The 21,800-nt window shown below is 39.5% G+C and overlaps 1 protein-coding gene across 3 annotated transcripts in view; it reads right to left on the minus strand.

The window, feature by feature from the left end:
* The window catches only part of CALN1 (calneuron 1), a 455,972-nt gene that overhangs the window by 207,744 nt on the left and 226,428 nt on the right, over positions 1-21,800 (minus strand). For all 3 annotated transcript variants that reach the window (XM_012764069.2, XM_012764071.3, XM_012764070.3), the window contains one exon: positions 19,419-19,562. In XM_012764069.2, the coding sequence (XP_012619523.1) occupies positions 19,419-19,562 (144 nt within the window). The remainder of the gene's footprint in view (positions 1-19,418; positions 19,563-21,800) is intronic.

Below are 21,800 nucleotides of genomic sequence, written 5' to 3' on the forward strand. Positions count from 1 at the left end.
ATAAAGCTATAACAGAGTCCCTACCCAACTCAACTACAAATCAGATTGCCTGAGACCCTGACACCAGTGCCTGGCAGTGTCACTGGGTCTTGCCATTCTTTACCCATTCTAGAATGGGTCTTGCCATTCTTTACCCATTCTAGAATGGGTCTTGCCATTCTTTACCCATTCTAGAATGGGTCTTGCCATTCTTTACCCATTCTAGAATGGGTCTTGCCATTCTTTACCCATTCTAGAATGGGTCTTGCCATTCTTTACACATAGATTTTCTTTATTTCAGTCTTACAAGTTTTCTGGTGTTTTGTTTTCTTACACACAAGGTGAGGCATTCAATCAATTATGGGAAAAAGCAGGAAAGTGACTGATGCTCAAGAGAAAACTCTACAGAAGCAGACTTAAGAGATAGCCCAGATGTTATAATTATCAGACTTAAAATAATTATGATAAACATGCTAAAAGATATATTGGTAAAAATAGAAAACATGAATAAATGGGGGATTTCAGCAGAGAGATGGAAATTATAAAAAAAAAAAAAGAAATAAATGAAAATGTTAGGAATAAAAATATATAGAAATGAAGGAATCATTAGCAGGACTTAAAAACAGACTGGATGTGGCAAATAAAAGGTCAGCCAATAAAAGTATCCATTGAAATATAAAAAGGTAAAAGCAAGTGAGGAAAAAAACCAGAACACAGCATTTAAGATCTGAGGGACAGTATCAGATGGTCTGACAAATACGTAACTAGAGGCCCAGAAGAAGAGAGAGAATAAGGAAGAAGAAATATTTGAAGAGATAATGGTTGAGGATTTCCCAAAATTAATGAAAGAAATCAACCAACAAATCCAAGAAGCTTGGTATGTATCAAGCATCATGAATGCAAAGAAAACCATACCTAGGCATAGCACAAACTTCTAAACCTGCAAAAACTCTTAAAAACAGCTAGTGGAAAAGACACACTACACCCACATAAAGTTGCCACTTTAAAAATATTTATGGATGTTTCATTAGAATCTATGAAGGCCAGAAGATGAAATAATATCTTTAAAGTACCCAAAGAAAAAAATGTTAACTTAGAATCTTCCATCTTTACATATCCTTCAAAAATGATGGCAAAATAAAGACATTTTCTTTAAGGAGATACTTGTACACCAATGTTAACTGCAGAGTTATTCACAATAGCCAAAAGGTAGAAACAATGTAAGTGTCCATCAACAGATGAATGGACAAACAATATATGATATAAACATACAACGGAATGTTATCCAACCATAAAAAGGGAAAAAGTTATGATACAGACTACAACATGCATTGACCTTGAGAACATTATGCTAAGTAAAACAAGCCACCCACAAAAGGACAAATATTCTATAACTACATTTATATGAAATATTTAGAATAGGCAAATCCATAGAGACAGAGTAGAGATTACCAGGGGCTAGTAGAATGAAGGCATGGGGAGTTACTGCTGAATGGCTGCACAGTGTTTCTGTTTGGAGTGATAAAAAGTTTTGGGAATAGATAGTGGCAATGGGGATAGATAGATAGTGGCAATAGATAGTGGCAACACTGTGAATGTAATTAATGTCACTTAATTGTACATTTGAAAAGTGTTAAACTGCAAACTTTTATTTCATATATTGTATCACAATGAAAACACAAAAATAATTTTTAAAGAAAGATATTTTTGCCAGTTAAAAGCTCAGGGTATCCCCTCTCCAGTAGAACTGCAGTAAAAGAAATGCTAAAAGAAGATCTCTAGGTTGAAGGCAATTGAAACCAGATGCAAACCCAGATACACAAAAAGGAATAGAGTGCCAGAAAAGGTAAAATGATGATAAATACAAAAGTTTTACTTATCATCTAATAAATGACAGCAAATGTATATGTGCATTTCTAAATTATTTTAAAAGACTATCAACTGTTTAAAGCAAAAATAATAATACCATTAAGTTGTAGGATTCATACTATATGAATGTAAAGTAAAATATATGACAACATATATTTATATATTGATGGTTATATGCTGTAAGATACTTAGATTGTTCATGAAGTAGCATAAGATTATTTGAAGCAAAACTGATACATTCAAGATGTGTATTGTACTCTCTAGAGAAACCACTAAATGCTCATGTACAAAGCAATAGGAGGGACAAAATGAAATATGCAAACACACTAATTTCACCCAAAAGGTGGCAGAAAAGGAAGAATGGAGGAACACAGAATAGATGGTTCTTATAGAAAACATACATCAATGGCAGACTTAAATCCAACACTATCAATAATTTCATACATTATAAATGGACACTATTTTAAAAAGAGTTGGCTGATTGGATCAGTCTAAAAGGAAAGACCCAACTATATGCAGCTTCCAATAAACAGATGTGAAATATAAACAAATTGAAAGTAAAACAGTTTTAAAAAGTAAATCATGCACACCCTAAGCAATATAGGTTGTGTGATTATATTTATATCATACAAAGTAGGCTTCCAAGACAAAGAGTATCAGAAAGAAGAGAGATATTTCATAATGTTAAAAGTATCAATTCATAAAGAAAACAACAATTTAAATGTGTGTGCCTACAAATAATATAAAAATACATGAAACAACAGTGGCAGAACTAAAGGGAGAAATAGACAAACCCACATAGTGGGAGAATTTAACACCTCCTGAAAGTAATTGGTAGGAAAAGAAAAAAAAATCAGTAAAGACATAGAATATCTAAACATCACTATCAATCAGCATGGCCTAATTAACATTTACAAAATACCATACCCAGTAATGCAGAATGCACATTCTTTACAAGTGCATAAGAAACCAACGTAGATCATATGCTGGACCATAAAACAAGAGTTAGTACATTTCAAAGGATCGAACTTATACAAAGTATGTTTTCTGACGGCATTGGCAACAACAGATATCTACGTGATATTTAATGATGACAATAAGATATCAAGAAAATATACTGTTATGTAGAAACTTAGTATTATATGTTGAACCAGCCTATAAGTCAAAAGGAAAGAAAAACATAAGTGGGAAATTAGAAAATATTTCAAACTGAATGATTATATAAAATGTCCTGTGGATATTTATGGAGTGAGAAACACCTTGAATATTTTGGAAAAGAGAATGCAGTGTCCCTTATGCACCTTAGAAAAGTAAGCAAGGTCTCCTCTCTCTCCACATTCCATCTCTGCAGGGGTGCACACACCCATACTGATTATTACAGGGGTGCGGTCAGAACAGATGAGGGAGAAGAAATGAAAACACTGAAAAATTCAAATACTCTGCAGAAGCAAATAATTGTTATCATTGCTGTCATTCATGTTGCTACCACATTCCAGGGTTTGTCATTTCTGGGCAGCAGCAGGGTAGAGTGGGAGTTCTACCAATCTTTCTGGTCATTGGAGCCAAAAAGACCAGAGGTGAAATCCCAGCCTCATTATTTACTATGGCTTCTTGGCCAAAGGATGAACTAATCTGACTCTTAGTCTCCTCACCTGTGAAATGGGTATATGCCTCCTTTGTTAACATGAAGGAAGTCTTCAATCACTGTTGTTCTGCTTCACCCCTTTTTCTATTCAGACTAGGTCAAATTCTCTGTATACTAAAATTTATTATAATTTTTAAAAAGGATTTGTGGAACATGACTAAATCTTTAAACAATTATATTAAGAAAGAGAGAAGGTTTAAAATCAATGATCTTATGTTCCACTTTAACAAGTTAGAAGAGCAAATTAAAACAATAATTTGAAGAAAATGATATAAAAATAAAAGCATAAATCAATGAAATAAACAATAGAAAAACAGCAATCAATGAAATAATAAATATATAAATAATAGATAAATAAATGAAATAAATAATAGGGAAACAAACAATGAAGTTATCAAAGTTAAGTTTTTTAAAAAATGTTGAAGAGAACTAAAAATCCTCTAACAAGGCAGGAATGAAAGAACTTGTGGATATTAAAAGGATAATTAGGTAGGTGACAGTAAAAAAAAAAATTATGTCAAGAAATTTGACAACTTATATTTTAAAATGAACAAATTTCTTGAACTACAAAAGTGATAAGGTAATGCAAGAAAAAAAATAGAAAATCTAATTTGCTCTATGATTTCAAAGTACTTCACAATGAAAAAGCCTCCACATAGAGGGGTTAATAAGTACATAATAAAGCAAACATAATATTGTAAAATCAACGTGACGAGTATCTGGGTGTTCACTGTACCGTTTGTTCAACATTTCTGCATGATTGAAAAGATTTATAATATAATTTGAGAAAAAAAAAATCCTTCTAACAGAAAATTCTAGGTCTAAATGGCTTCAAATAAACATTTAAGGAAGAAAAATATCAATCTTAAGCAAACTCTTTCAAAATGTAGAGGAGAAAAAAATACTTCCCAACTCATTTTATAAGGCCAGCTAAACGGACACTGAAACTTGACAAGGATACTATAAGAAAAGAAAATTACAGACCAACATATCTCATAAAATATAGATGCAAAAATCTTTATCAAAATATTAGCAAATCAAATCCAGCAGTGTCTGAAAAAGAAAATCCATCATGACTAAGTGTGGCATATTCTAGGAATATAAAGTTGGTTTGAAAATGTCAATGTAATTTACTACATTAACAGAATAAAAAAAACCATGTGATCATTTTGATAGCTGCAAAAAAAGCATTTGACAAAAGTCAACACCTGTTCAAGATAAAAGAGCTCAGCAATTTGGAACAGAGGGAATTTAGCCTGCTAAAACCATGAAACAAAAAGCTTACAGCTAACTTCATACTAAGTGGTGAAAGAGTTTCCCTAAGATCAAGAAAGAAACAAAAAATATCCCCTCTTATCACTTCAATCAATCCTAACTGATAGAATAAGGCAAGAAAAAAAATATAAAAGACATAAAAATTAGGAAAAATTAAAAATTCTATTTACACAGACAACATCTTTAAGTATGTAGAAAATCTTGTGGAAGCAATTAAACACTACTAGGACTAGTAAGATAACAAAGAATCTAAAATCAATTTTAAAAACAATTGTATTTCTACATGCTAGTAGCAAACGATCTGAAAAGTGAAATTTAAAAACAATACAATCTACAATGAATGGCATTAAAAATCCAGTCTCTAGGAATGAATCTAATGAAAGATGTGTAAATAAGCTGCAAAGAAAAAATACAATATGTTGTTGAGAGAAGTTCAATAAGACCTAAAGAAATGGAGGGACATATCCTTTTTATAGATTGGAAGACTTACTAATTTATCAATATGTCCATTCTACTAACATTTATCTATAGATTTAACGCAAGTGAGATCCAAACCCAGATAGTTATGTTGATGAAATAAATTCACAAGGTGATTTTACAGCTCGTGTGGAATAGCAAAAGGCCTAGAAGAACTGCAATAATTCTGAAAAAGATGAATATGAATACAGTGTCAGGACCTACACTGCCTGATTTTAGAATTTAACATAAATCTATTATAATCAAGACAGTACAGTGTTAAGTGTACAAAATAGGGCAAATAGATTAAAAAATAGAATAGAGAATCCAAAAACAGACTGCCACATTTCAGGCCGATCAATATCCAATTAAGGAATCAATTCAATGAGGGGGAAAAGAGGCATTTTAACAAATTGTTCCTAGAATAACTAAAAACTTGTACAGAGTAAACCAAACCTCAACTTCTACCACACTCCACACACAAAAACTACTTCCACATGGATCCCAGATGTAAATGTAAAAGCTAGAACCATAAATCTTCTAGAAGAAAATGTAGTAAACTATTTCTTATAACATTGATGCAGGCAGAGATTTTTTGACAAGCACTGAACATGAAAGAAAAACAGTGATAAATTTGATTTAATCAAAGTTTAAGATGTCTGCTGATGGAAAGACACTATACTATGTCGTTCCTCCTTATCTGCGGTTTCATTTTCCACGGCTTCAGTTACCCGTGGTCAACTGCAGCCCAAAACTATTAAATGGAAAATTCCAGAAATAAAGGATTCAAAAGTTTTCAACTGTGTGCCATTTTCTGCGTAGTGTGATGAAATCTCATGCAGTCCTGCTCCATCCCACCGGGGACGTGAATCACCCCTTTGTCTATGTCTCTGTGCTGCGCGTTAGTCATGCTTGTCATCTGCTTCCCGATGGTGTCAAAGCTCAATGATCGGGACCACCCAAAGCAGAGGACCCTCCACCTGCCTTACAGTCAGGTCAGTAGTAGCCCAACTCTACGTCACAATGCCTATGTCACTCACCTCACTTCATCACGTAGGGATTTTATCATCTCGCATCATCACGAGAAGAACAAGGGTAAGTACAATAAGATATTTTGGGAGAGAGAGATACCACATTCACGTAACCACATTCAAGTACATTGTTATAATTATTCTATTTTATCCCTAGATATTGCTGTTATATCTTACTGTGCCTAATTTATAAATCAAACTTTATCATAGGTATGTATATATAGGAAAAAGCATACACGGCTTGGTATTATCCGCGGTTTCAGGCATCTGCTAGGGGTCTTGGAACATACGCCCTGCAGATAAGGGGAGTGTATTGTATAAAGAAATGAATATGTAAGCCACAGAGTGGGAAAACCTCTTTGTCAAGGAACTAATTTGGGTAATAGAAATGTTCTGTGTTTTATACTAGGGTATGGGTTACACTCCTGTATATAATTGTCAAAACTTATCAAACTGAACACTCAAGAACTGTATATTTTACAGTATTTGCATTATGTCTTAATTAAAAGTAAAAATCAGGTGGTGCAGGCTGAGATGAAAAGGAAGCAGAAAAAATAAGAAAAAAATACAACAAAACTAAAAAAACTAATAGCAGAATTAAAATCTGTAATGTAAATTATTAATGCTATTAATCAAGACAGTGATGTAATTCTCTGAATAAAAAATATATCCATTATTGAAACCTTGACATCTGTACCCCCATAGTATGCCAAAATAAAAAAAAAAAAAAATATATCCATGAGGAAAATCATCCAGAAATCAAATTAAGAAAAAAAAGATAAAACAATAATTTATAGAATTAAAGGACATTAAAATATAAAAGAATGACAAGTATACATATATGTTAATACCTTTGAAATAAAAAAGAAATGGATGATTTCTGGAACAAACAGATAATCAAATTCACTAAAGAAAATGATCACATGAATAGTAAACATGATATTAAACTAAATACTGTTTTAAAAAACTACCCCAAACTGTTTCCTATATTACATGATGTTCCAGAAATATGTTTAAATATTCAAAAATGTTAATTATATAATCTCTTCCAGTGCATAAAAAGATAAAAATGTACCAAATAACCTATAAATTTAGCATAATATTGGTATTAAAAACCTGCAAATGGAAAGAAAAAGCAATGGATCAACTATTTTTATGGATATATTTGTAAAACCTATATAAAAAAATAAAATAATAGTCAAACACAACAGGATATTGAGAGAGAAACTCATCTTAACTAAGGAGACATAATCCCTGAACTGTAGGAGTTTTTAAAATTGTATTTAATACAGTTAAACAATACACATTATCAACAAATAAAATAATAAAAACTACATGATTATTTCAACAGGTGCCAAAAAGGTACTCAAAAACCATTACTGATTTAAAAACAAAATGTTTAACCAAGAATAGGATATTACCTTAACCTATGTCTACTTCAAACAAGAATCAATGCCATTCTCAAATTTAAACTCAAACTCTGGGGACATTTCCATTAAAGTCAGAAACAAAAGAGTGTCTGAAATTACCATCATTATATAATTTTGATCTAAAAGTTCTACCCACTGTAATAAGGCAGAAATGAAAAATACGAAGCACCCTACATAGCAAAGACCCAGAAACTTCAGGAAGCATTTTATACATGGACCCCATGCGTACCAAAACTACAAGAGACACCTACTCAGCTTCCTCTTCAATATTCCTGGGATGCTGAATAAACTACCCATTTAAAATAACCTCACTCTATCCATTCTTTGCTTGGAGTGGAAGGGGATTCAACTGATGTCCCCCCATGTCCATCTCTGCCAAAGCCTGGCCTCACCTGGCCTAAGCCGGCACTAGACAGGCTGGATCTGCCTCCACTAGGAAAACCAAGAGACCTGTGAAAAGATGTTGCAAGTCAAAAGCCACCAACAGTTGTCTGAAGACTCAACAATGGCTCAGCAGTAAGGACCATCTACCAAAGAATGTTATAAGAGCATCTGGTTTATGTCCTCAACAACACTGAGATGACATCACATCAACCAAGTTAGAAAAGTGACGAAAAAGAACTGCACAGGAATGAGAAAACTTTGTTACAGAAATGAAATCCAGCCATCAGTAGACCCGTCACTGGAAAACCTCAAAGTAGTGAAGTAGAAAATATATATGAGAAAGAGAGAAGGCTAAGGAAGAAGAAGGTGGAGAAAGGACAGCCCAGGATCTAACCTACATACAAGACTACACAGAGAGGTTGAAATACATGGCATGAAAGCAGGAAACAAGAAAGGATGGAAGAAATGTTTTCTAGGAAGAAAATTCAGTCTTAAACTTGAAAGTGTGAATCATATTCCAAGTAACCATAACAATGACAGTCGTAATACCAAGCACCACAACTACAGCAACACAGAAGAGACTACAGACTGGTGAGATTTTCAAACTTCCTAGATAATATGATTACATCCTAAAAAATTAGATTATTTACAAAGGAAAAAAAGTAGGTTATCATAAACTTAACATTATTAAATTCCCAAAATAATGGTGTAGCAGTCACAGACCTTTAAAAGAAAAAGGTTGTAGCCCAAGAATTTTATATCTAATCCAATTGGAGAGTATGTATAAGTGTTGAGAGGAAGATATTGTCAGAGTTACAATACTAAGAAGATTAAAGATTGAGATCAACTTACTGGAAAAAAAAAAAAACACAACAATGAAATTTTGGAAATTTTATGCCAGAACAATTGTATATTAATGAAAGTTAAGAAATAAAAAATGAGTTAAATATGGCTAAGCTTACCAATAAGAAGGCTCTCCAAGTAATTTAAAATGAAAACATAATGATATAGATTGTATAAAAGTTTCCCCCTAACAAAATCACAGAAAAGGGTGGTGCATTGAGTGCCATATTCCTGGAAGGAGAAGAAACCGAACAATTATGCAGGACTCTAGTAATCACTGCACGTAACAATAAATGCTACGCAAACACAAGCAAAAAGGTCATGTGGCCAAAAGCAACAGAAATCGAAAGCATTTAAAGAACATTTACACTGGTAAAAGGTAAAATCCACCATGAGGGCAGACAGAGCACTGAAAATTAAAAACTGGTGAAGTAAACTTAAGAAGCAACATAACATTATGTGGGAGACTTCAACACATCACAATAATTCATCTTGGACAAAATAACCAAAAATAGGGGTCAAGGGGACATAGTCAATGTGAAGATAACTTCTATGCATATATAAAAACCTTATACCATAGAGGTGTGATACCTTCATAAAAGTGTATCTCATTTCTTGTTTACAAAGACAATCTTAGCAAATAGCAGGTCATACTTATCTTCCACAATGCAATGAAAATTGAAATGTAAATGAAAACTTAAAAAATCCTTGTGACTCAGAAATTATAAAATACTTTCCTATAAAATTTGTAGAGTAGCAGAGGGAATTTTTAAAAACTACAATAAAATATTGTAAAGAAAATAATCAAAACTGTCAAAAGCTGGGAGATGTTACTGAAGCTCTTCTCAGTGGCCAATTTCTCCTCCTAGTTGCCTTAATTATTAAATAACGAAGAATTAAAATAAGTAATCTACTGAAGCAGCTAAAAATGGATAAAATAAGCAAAACAAAAACAGCAAAACTAAGAAAAATCAATTCCCTACAATTAAGAAAAATGAAGCCAGGCACAGTGGCTTACACCTGTAATCCCAGCACTTTGGGAGGCCAAGACAGAAGAATCACATGAAGCCAGGAGTTCAAGACCAGCCTGAGCAATATAGTGAGACCTAGTCTCTACAAAAAAACAAGAAAAATTAGGTTGTGCATGTCTATAGTCACAGCTACTCAGGAGGCTGGGGCAGGAAAACTACTTGAGCCCAGGCATTCCAGGTTGCAGTGAGCTATGATTGCACCACTGCACTCCAGCCTGGGTGACAGAGCAAGACCCTGTCTTGAAAAACAGAAAAAAAAGGAAGGAAAGAAGGAAGGAAGGAAGGCAGGAAGGCAGGAAGGCAGGAAGGCAGGAAGGCAGGAAGGCAGGAAGGCAGGAAGGGAGGGAGGGAGGGAGGGAGGGAGGGAGGGAGGGAGGGAAGAAGGAAGGAAGGAAGGAAGGAAGGAAGGAAGGAAGGAAGGAAGGAAGGAAGGAAGGAAGGAAGGAAGGGAGGGAGGGAGGGAGGGAGGGAGGGAGGGAGGGAGGGAGGGAGGGAGGGAGGGAGGGAGGGAGGGAGGGAGGGAGGGAGGGAGGGAGGGAGGGAGGGAGGGAGGAAGGAAGGAAGGAAGGAAGGAAGGAAGGAAGGAAGGAAGGAAGGAAGGAAGGAAGGAAGGAAGGAAGGAAGGAAAGAAATGAAGATGAAAATACAACAGTAAAAGTGTCCCTTACTTCTGGAACATGTAGGTTAGGGTCCCAAACTTCAAAGCCTATAGAGACCAAGCCAGCTTATCAAAAGCAAAGCAGACAGGTTTAAAACAGTAATCAACAGTGGAGCCGGCATATGCCATATCTAGCAGAGACAGCTACTACTCAACTCCACCAAATTACTGCAGCAAAGGAATGCAGGTCTCATCTTGCCAAATTCTCCAATATTTTAACAGGAGAAAAATGTGGATTTTTAATGTGAGATTTTCTGCTTTATAAAATGGCATATGGGCCAAATAAAACATGGCTATGAGCTGTACTTGGCTGGTAGGCTGCAAGTATGCAACTTCTGATTTAGACTATTGACTTCAGCTTGAATCAATTTCAATAATTTATATTTTTCCAGAAAAAAAACCATCTCCATTTCATGTAGGTATTCAAATACATTAACATGAAACTGTATCAAGTATTATTTTTAAAAATCTCCCACATTTATTTTTCATATCTAGTTTATTTCAGTGATAACACATTCATTCTTAATTAAATATGCTATCTTTATCAATGTATTGCTTTTCTTTTTTAAAGAATCAGCATTTGGATCTGTTTATTAGATTGAGAGGTTTGGGGTTTTTAATTTTTAAATTTCCAAATGGGTGGGATTCTCATTCAAACTTTGTTATTACTTTCTGGTTTATTGCACTGTAGACAAAGAATGTCCCCATAATTTTTGTCCTTTGGAGTTTAATTAGGTTGCCTTCGTGACCTGATACATAGACATGTTTTTGTTAATTTCTGGAATCGCTTAAAAAAAAAACTACTCTCTTTTTAAGGGTACAAAATTTATATCACTCACACACATGCACACAGAATAATGCACACACATTCAATGTCGTTCAAATTCTGCTACTTAGTTTTACTTACTTGACCAATCTGAAAGGAATCTGTGAAAACTCCCATAATAATTGTTTTGCCCTATTCATAACATTTCTAAGAATTCTTCCTGAGATAAAAATTTTGCAATGAAGATGGCATTCTAATAAAAAAAGAAAAAGCCTAAAATCCTATAGTCATCATTAGTGGTGTTCACCGCATATTTCCTTTCTGGGCATATAGATGGATTTTCTAACACCCTTTGATAGTAGGCACAGCCACATGACTTGCTTTAGCGAATGAAATGTGTATAGAAGTGACAAATTCCAGAATCACTGTGTGATTCACCTGGTCTCTTTCCCTTGCCGTAGCTCCTATAGAGGCACATACAGGCTGGAGCCTCTTCCTACCAGGACTCCAGAGTTAGGATGACACGGAGAAAAGACTCAGCTAACCCATAATAGATAGACAGCATGAGTGGGAAATTCAATTTTGTGCTTTTAAGCCACTGATATTTGGGGGTATTATTTATTACTGCAGCATGACTCAGCCCATCCCTACTAAAACAGATCTGAAAAGAAAGTAGGCAGTCTGCAAAAGGAAAAAAATGAGTATATAAAGTCAATCAATGTATAAAAAATTCTTCCACACTAATAAATTAAAGAAAATAAGTCCCCACTTTTCAGCATTCATATTAATAATGATTTTTTAAAATAAATATGTTCAATACTGGTCAGGGTATTCTAAGACAGGCACTTTTGTACATTCCTTTTGGTAAACTTTGCCTGAGAAAAATGTTATTTATCATGAAGAATTTCAGCAGCTTCCTATCTTTCACATAGTAATTTCCCTTCTAGAAAGCCAGCATGACTGCATTTAAGATAGTACAGTATGTGGTACCAGGGAAAAAACAAACTCCCTAAGTGTGATTGCAAGACAGGTTTGTGTATCTCTAATTTTAAATGAGGTGCTAACCTCTTTGCCCACGGAATATGGGATTTTGGCATCTATGGCATGCACTGGCATCATGGTTAATTAAATGTCATCTGTGGTTTCTTCGGATAAAGTAATTATTGAAAGCAAGGCTTTGGAAGACCCAAATGTCTTCTACCTTTGACCTTTACGATAGCAATGATGACAAGGACTGTGGGGTGGGTTGTCTGCTTCTGAACACCCCTGAAAGACAAAACAAGCTCAGGCCATTAAACTTTCAGCTCGAGCCACAGTCAGAGAGCTAGAGTTCTTCCACGATGCCCCTAAAATAGTCACTTATTTCTTATAACTGCAAGGAAGACCCCAGATTTAATTGTGTGGGCTACAGAGTTATAAATTGAAATCGCAAACTCATCAAGCCTCCTATGTGAAATTCGGGGTCCTGATTGGAAAGGAGTAAGACCTGAGACTTGGAATAGGGATTTTTAGGTGGATTTAGAAAACTGAGTCATCCCCAGGTATTCCTGATGTCCTGATAGCTCCCTGGAGTCAGACGAGATAAAGTCAATGACCACGAAGACCTGTCGTAGACACAGTTGTCTTGAAAGGGGACGCTTGTTTCTCCAAGATCTATTTCCACCAAGTTTCACTGTCTCTAAACCCACGACTGGAATCAGATCAGCACATCCTGGGTGGGGGGAGAGGGGGAGTTCCAGGTCTGATAAGAAAGAACACAGAGTTGCAAGATGTAGCTCATTTACAACAGCATAAACCTGGGGGATAGGAGTGACAATGGACTCCGGGGTGTTCAACCAAGGAAGACAGGCTATGACACCAGATATGATTGTGCTTGCTGAAACAGGTGCGCATACCAGCAATTCTGTTTTTAATATACTGGCTGGAGCAGCTGGAAGCAACTCAGGCTGTTTAGACATTGGCTGGAACTTGAATTCAATGTGGCAAACTGGCAGTGAGCTGGAGATGGCAGACTTCTCCTGGCATGCTGTAGAGGCAGGAATCGCTTAGGGAGAAAGGCGTGTTAGAGTGGATTTGTCACAAACATCCACCATCGCTACATATCCCCAGGAAGGACTAAAGGACTCTCCCTTCAATGAAACAATGAGAAAGCCAGAGACACCGTCCTCAATTCGCACATTTCTGCTCTCACACAGGGATAATCTGGACAGTGGCTGGAGCCTTTCGCCCAACCAACGGTGACCTCAGGAGAACCCCATGTCTCTGGACGTGTATGGCAATAGTAACTGGGAACCCAAACATTCACATATAGGTTTGAAATACCAAGGTATTGATGCCTTAGGGGTGTGTGTGTGTGTGTGTGAGTGTGTGTGTGTGTGTGTGTGTGTGTGTGTGTGTGTGTTCAGTTACTGCCTTAAACGTCCTGTTGTCACCCTATGTGACCTATATCCACTAAAATCACAAAAAGAATAATACATCTACAAGACAAGTGGTTAAGATCTTAGATCCGTATGGCTCTTACTAGTGGCATGACCTGTGCAAGTTACTTGAAACCTCTGTACTTCATTTTTCTCATCCATGGAATGACATTCATAATAGCACCTACGTCTATTGTGAGGACTAAATAAATTAGCAAATAACGTGTTTAGAAGAGTGTTTTGCCCCTGATGAAAACTCTGTCTGTCTTAGCTAGTCTTATTGTTACCCAGTGTTATTACCGGGGGCATGGCAAGCATTGCTTAGGGGTTTTTATCATTAATTACCCAGTTAAAACTTACTCAGTCATACTGGAGAAGATCCAGCAATAACTCACAAACAGAATGAAATACGAAACAGTTTAAGGCTGATCAGGCTTATTCACAAATGCAGGCATTTGGAGACACAGTTTCCTTTCATTGTTCTGCACCAACACTTGTGACTTCGTGAAAGACTTTGAGGTTTTAAGCTCACAACGCCCCACGCACCTAGCTACTGGCAGGAGATTAGGGAGGGCCTTCGCTTTACTGGAAAGACCCTCAAAGGCAGAAACGCAATTGGGTTTACTTTCCATTTCTCAAAGTGACCCCAGACTTGGGCTTCTCGCGTTTTAATGTGTACATCGATCACTTGGGAATCTTGTTAAAAGAAAATTTCTGATTCAGCAGGTCTGGGGTGTGGCCTGAGATGGAGCATTTTAAACAAGTTCCCAGGCGATGCTGATCTGCTGGTGCCTGGACCACACGTGGTGGCCTCCACGTGTACAGCCACGTTGAGGGCCACCTGCATGAGGCAGAGGGAACTGAACCCCTAAGGACAGACCGTCTACTTCCTTCATCAGGTTCCAATGGAAAATCTCCTTGTAGCCTTTCAGCCACTTACCTCCTACTCAGACCTTCTTGCTCAGACAAATATCCACAGGCTGGGTGACTTCTCTTTAGCCAAAGATTTCCCTTTCACCCAAAGATCCCCTAATTGTGTCAACAGATTGCTGCACAATAACCTGACGTGATTGTTGAAGGATGCAGGGCCCTGGGCTCTCCCCTTGGGAATTCTGTTTCTGCCAGTCTGTGTTTGTGTGTGCTGCTCCACACACTCCCCAGCTGTTCCCTGATGTGCAGTTGGATTTGGGAAGCTGTGCTTCAGGCTAAAATTCCCCACCTGCTTTCCCTTCTTGCCAGCTAGCTCCACTTCATGCGGCCTGTGGGTGGGCACCTTCCCCCATGCATGGAAAAGAAGTGCATTCTGTCACCACTGGGTCGCAAAATAGACCTGATCCAAGCTCCAGAGCGTTCGAGTCAGCACACTCAAGCGTTTGAAGGAGGAGTGGAAAGTGAGCGCTGCTTGGAATTGAGCACAGACCTTCTCTGTCTTGTAAGAGATCACAAGTGAAAACAGAAAAGTGACATGAATATAACTAACCAACACAGGATGAACACTCTCAGCGAATGGGCAGTTGAAAGAGGGCCTATGGGGACACACGGGCTAACAATGGGGACACTGCAAACCGTCTTCTCCTGTGACTCGGGCCATGATTTTGTTCTTACGCAGCTCAGCGGTTTGTCTCAAAATGAACCAAAAGTGAATCTTGTTAACCATAAAAATAAGCAAGTTCACACATAATGGACACCAGATAAATTCCTTTTAAATTGACCCGAAATGAATTAAATTCACCATCCAGGCAGCAATGAACCTGAAAAAAGAAAAAAAAAAAAAAAAAAACCTACAAACGTGTTGAGAAATGAGAATGAATTTCAAAACTGCAACACATTTGTTAGAATTGCAGGAGATTCGACACCTCTGAGGAGCAGAAGACAAATAAAGGCGGAAGAGGCCAGGTCTCCCTTTGTTTCCAAGAGGGAATTGCTCTCGCGTGCAGGGGAGACGAGGTGGCAGTGTGGAAGAGCAGAGGTCGCAACGGGAACTGAGCGGGGCATGCAATGGTCCGGGCTGCCGACCACGCCTCCAGGTTCAACTGTTTCAGGAAACTATTTGCAAAGCTAGCCGGATTCGCTCCAGCCATGTGGTTGCTGAAACCACTGAAAATGCAGAAAGCAGTCCCAAATATCCCTTGGGTCTTGACAATACAAAGCCATTATTCCCTGGTGAATGACACAGGAAGCTCTGAACAGCCAAAGCAGCTGCCATGGGGACCACGGAGCAAATGGAGTATGGCCGAGCCCGGGGTGACTTCCAAACAGCCGTTCTCTACCTGCTTCTTCTATAAAAGAATTCAGCTTTGGAGATAATTTTTTGAGTAACTATTTTATCAGTTCTTCCAAGGAGGGTACATAACTAATACGCACGGGACAGAAGTCAATTGCTTACATGCAATGAATGCATTGGGAACTGGGCTTAAATGTCTCAAGCGGCCTCGTTGAGAAGAGCTGCAGGTTTCCAGAACTGAGACCGATGGATCCTGGCAAAAAAAAACCCAGGAAAGGTGAATCCTGGTCCCCAACTGGGGCTAGTTTAAAACCTACTTTACCTGTGGAGGTTGAAGAAAGGGGAAGGGAATGAAGAACTGAGTTAAAATTCCAGGAAAGAACCTTAGCAGTAATGCACCAAAGAAGAAGCCTCCAGGCACTGGGCAAAAGTTTGAGGTTTTTGTTTATTTAACTCTGAGTGGTAGCTCAGCCCACTTGGCACGCACACACACACACACACACACACACACACACACACACAGAGTCAGTCTCACTGCTGTCCCACACCCATCAATCCCAGACCCTCCTGCCCGCCTTCCGTTCTGTCCCCTGTAACTGTCTGGCTGGGTCTGTGCCCAGGAAATCCAGGCGGGATCCCTCATCCAGGGAGGCGACTGTTACATGGGTAAGCCGGCAAGGCAGCCCTCTCCCAAGGAGCCACCTAATGAAAACCTCATGTGTCAACTTGGGCTGTACAGACAAACTCAGGCTAGTTCCAGCCGGGCCTCATGCCAAAGGTATGACTTCACTGTCGGGCAACCTTGCGGGGACCCCAGAAAGAGAAGATTGGTGTGTGGGCCAGACCTGCTCCTAATCCTGGCCGGCTGGGGTGGGTGGGGACCGCGCCATCTCCTCTCCTGCTGCTGCCAGACACCAGGGCGTGTGGCCGGGAGGCCCAGGTATCTCACAGCTAAGAATCCTAAGCCCTGCCCCAAACACTCCTTTTCTTTCTTTTTTTTTGGCATCATCCCCATAAAATTCTCTGCCATTTCACATGTTCCAAGCCAAAGAGAAACTTAATTAGGTAGGCCCAGATCTCTGTGGAGTATCCCCAGTTACAGAAGCGAGGAAGGAAGGATATAATTAGGACCTGATTTTATTTTTTTTTAACAGAACAGCTCAAAAGCCCCCATTAAGACAAGGACACTGGAAAACACTCAATCCATCCATATCCAGAATCTGAGACTCGAGAAATTTCACTTTTTGGCATCTTTTACAAAACACTTTCAAAGCCTCACATTTCAACCTCAGACTGAGCATTTTTCACTTAGCTCTTTTCACACTTAGGGATTTTACAAATGGTGCAGGCAATTCCTTTTGCCTATACTGCTGCGTTGTTTTCATACACTTTGTGCAAATTCTTTTGTAGGCAACAAAACAAAACTTCAAGGAAGCTGAACTTCAAAAATAAGTAAATGTGTTTTTATCTGATGGGTCACCATGAAATAGCTGATGACATGGGCTTTTGTTAAAAGAACTAATAGAAATTCTCTACAAGATTTGCTTGAAGTTCTGCCGTCAGCATTGGTAGCTGAGTATGATGAGTTGCAAATAAATTGGTGAAACTTGAAATCTCCTAAACTGCATCCCAAACGGAGCTCTTGCCTGAGTCCTGTCCAGCTCCTTGAATAATATCACATGAGCCCTCATGAGATCAAGGAGGATTTGCAATAATGTAAAAATCCCCCCATGAGCTGGGGCCCAATGGGGGAATATACAAAGAACAAGAATGAACTATGATAAAGACCCTTAAATATTGCAGAAATGAATCTCTCACAATTATAGGAAAAAACTTTTGGATATAACAGGGAATAACTTTTAGGAATAACTCTCTACAACAGTGGAGCTTGTTTTTATTACAGTTGCTAATTCCATTTGCATTTAGTGCATTTGACTAGGTTTTATTATAGGAGCTACATGAGAAGAATCAAAAGCCCAAACCTTTGGGGTTAAGATTTTTACTATTTTAAGGAGGAAACTTTTTCCCCATAAAGTTATCTCTGAAATGATGATGGAAGCCAATGGAAGAGAGATTTTGCTATAAAATAGGTGCTTTGCTCCAGCTTTTCAGAAATATCTCTAAAATACAAAGCCAGGTCTAATCAGGCCTGCAAAGACATGGTGAGTCACAGTCAGAGTTGGGAAGGGCAAGCTGGCATTGCTCGTACAACTGAATACCCCAGATAGAACATCTCTGTCCTGCACCAGAAAATAAATGTCTACAGCTGCACTTGGTGTTTGGCACTGGGGTTCATTCGCCATATGGTCACCCTTATTATCATCCACCCAACAAGTCCTGCAAGATAACAGGAGAGAACCATGCTCTTGCAACTAGGCTGCAGGCCAAGCAAACATCTCCCCACCATGACCTTGGTCTAGTCCTCCAAAGAGACGTTCTGTCCCCCTCCTCTGGTTCCCATTACTTGGTCTGTACTTCAAGCTCAATCTGAGAGTGCTGGAACCCACCATCCTGGACCCTTTTAACAGGAATCAAGCTTCTTTTCAGGGAGAGGAGAGCGTGTGTTGACAAAACAAAATAAGAAGGCTCCTTCCTGGACCCTCAGCCAAGGCAGGATCTAAAGGTCAGAATGGTCACAGCCAGTTTGGGATAGAGCTTAGGGTCTTAGAGCAGGGCAGAACCTTAAAGATTATCAAATGCGGTCATTTTTCAAAACTTTTCAAAAACCATGAAATCCGTTTTCCCATTGAGACTGTATGCAGAGGCTCAGTATATAAACAACAGACATAAAAGAAGCTATTATGTCTGCACAATGGAATATGACTTGGCCATAAAAAGAAACGAAGTGGTGGCACACGCTACAACAGTACAATTTTGAAAACATTGTACTAAGTGAGAGAAGCCAGTCGCAAAGGATCGCATATTAACATGAGTCCATTTGCATGAAATGTCCAGAAAAGGCAACTCTATAGAAACAGAAAGTAGATAAGTGGCTGCCTAAGGCTTAAGGGGGCTAGAAGCATTGGGATAGGACAGCTAAGAGGTGCAGCTTTCTTTATGGAGTGAAGAAAACATTCTAAAATTGATTGTGGCACTGGTGGCACATATCTGTGAATCTACTAAAAGCCACTGACCTGCACACTCTAAATAAGTGACTTTTATAGTATGTGAATTCTATCTCAATAAAGCTGGGTGTTTTTTTTAATAAAAGGCAAGGGAGAGGGGATGCCCTAACTGCTCCACCAGTGGGACCTCCATCTTCATTCTAGTGTAGGTTTCCATTCCCCCAATGGAAAACAAGACATGAATCCAAGTTTGTTGACTCAAAGTGCAAAGCCCCTTCCACACCCAAGGTCTTGCTGATGAGACAGGGGCTGGTCTCAGGGGACAGGCGGCTCTCCGGGTCTTACCGTCCATGTCCAGGCGCTGCATGATGATGGCCAGCTCCACCTCGCTGGGCATGTACCCCAAGGAGCGCATGGCCATGCCCAGCTCCTGCTTGGAGATGAAGCCGTTCCCATCGCGGTCCAGAACCCGAAAGGCCTCTCGGATTTCTGCAAGGAGAAAGCAAAGAAAGTGCAATGGTCACATGGCTGGGTTTACTGTGTTGACATTATTGGTGATCATCCACCGATAACGCCTAACCGCTTCACAAATAGTGAGATGTTAAACAAGAGAGAAGCCAAATGAAGAACAAAGAAAAGAAAGGAAAAAAGAAAGAGAAAAAACAGGAAATTGAGGGGAGAGGAAAGGAGGGTAGCACAGGGAGAATAAAAAGAAAGAAAGGAGGCAGGTGAGCATCCTGAAACACTGTAACGAGCACACAGTTTAGACCATGGTCCCAGCAGAAAACCATGTCAGCCAAGGACACTTCCCGAGCACAGATAAGGACTAGTTTCAGCTGCGAGGAGAAAACTGCCTCTTAACTTTGGCCCTTAGGAGGAAAGGAGAATGAGATTCGCCTCTGCTGACATCCCTCAGATCCCTGCTGCTGCGGGAGCCATACAGAAAGCTTTTTCAACCTCATAGGAGGACACACATTAAGTACCCTGCTGTTTTTATTTCATTCCCCTAATTTACAGGTGTTTTATGGATATAAACAACCTCAGATCAATAGGAGTGTCATGAAAGCTCAAAAGGCATCTTTAATCACTTAGTCTCGGGGCTGGCGGAGAAGTTGACTCTGCCATCAAAAAGGGCCACTTTGCTCAGCAGGAGGACCCCCCCCCATCCTCTCATCCCAAACTAGCGTTTCTCTGAATTCCACCCAGAGGCCCCTCCTCCAAAGCCACTGTCGCCATGAGTCCTGGGTTAGCCGAGCATTTCCTAACATGTCACACCCCTGCGATGCACGGCACAGGAATTCGAGGTCACAACTTGAAGATGACAGGTTCATCAGTCGTATCTGAAGGCACCAGACCTAGAGCAGCTTCGACTTTTCATCAATAAACCGAGTGCAAGCCCAGATACGGCAGCTGCCATTACTCACCGTGCTGTGCCGCAAGTATTGACTTCCCATTAGGTACAATACCAATAAATACAGAGAAATAAAAATGACCCACCAGGCGCTATGATTCATGCCCTCAGCCCTGTGCTCCAATCAGGATGCTAAGACCCATGCAGGAACTTACTGCCACTCTTCAAGCTAATACAAGACACTTGCTCTAATGGCCTAACCCATTTTCTCGCGACCTCACTAAATAGCTCACAGTGCTCTTGGCAGATACCTTGCACTGCGCACCCCTTCCCAAACAGGCTTTGCTCTTTCCTCGGAATTAGTTTGCTGTGGCTGCTATAAAACATTACCACAAACCCGATGACCTAAAACAACAAAAATCTATTCTCTCATGGCTGGGAGGCCAGAAGTCCAGAATCGGTATCACTGGATAAAAATCCAGGTGTCAGCAGAGCTGGGCTCCCTCTGCAGGCTCGAGGCATGAAGCTGCCCTTGGCCTCACCCAGCCCCTGGTGGCTGCCAGCATGTCCTGGCTTGCGGCCGCATCGCTCCAACATCTGCCTTCTGCTCTTCCGTCTGTAATTGCCCTCTCCCCCCCTCCGTGTGTTGGCATTTGGGGCCACTCAGATCATCCAGGATAATCTCCCCAGCTCAAGATCCTTCACTTAATCATATCCTCAAAGACCTTTTTTCCAAGGCAACATTTACAGGTTCCAGAGATTAGGACCTGATCTCTTTGGGTGCTGTTTTTCAGATTTCTCCGCTATCATACCCAGTACTTTCGCCTGAAACATCTTCCCTTCCTCTTTCCCTGCCAAAATCATATATCCATCCTTCAGGTCCAAGTCAGGGGCCATGATTCCATACAAATGCCTTTGCTCCCTATAGCCAAGTTCTCTCCCTTTCTGCTGACCGTTGGGCAGGTCACCCGTTCCTTCCACTTGACACAGGGCACACCCGATCTAGAAGCCCCATGACTGGCTCCTCCTCTGAGCTGTCAACTCTTCCCACACTCCTTCCCTCTTTATGTTTCCCACCCATACACTGTAAGAGGCGCAGTAGACAGGTAGCTGTCCAGCAGAAGACGAGTCTCAATGGACAGAGATCACACATTAGCAGCAAATTCATTATCGATGGTAATCCAGCATGCTGAATGCTTTCTGCGACTGAACGCGGGCTCCAGCAGGAAGGAGACCAGCCTGTGAGCGGGACCCTCGGCTCCCGGCCAGGCGCGTTAGCTAATTAGGTCTGCAGCCAAGCCCGGACGCCTCGGTCTGCTCGTGCGTGAAATGAGCTGGGTTGGCCACGAGGACCCCTGAGGTCCTCCGGCTCCTAT

The sequence above is a fragment of the Microcebus murinus genome, chromosome 19 (genome assembly GCF_040939455.1).
Source record: "Microcebus murinus isolate Inina chromosome 19, M.murinus_Inina_mat1.0, whole genome shotgun sequence".
In the NCBI taxonomy this organism is placed as follows: domain Eukaryota; kingdom Metazoa; phylum Chordata; class Mammalia; order Primates; family Cheirogaleidae; genus Microcebus; species Microcebus murinus.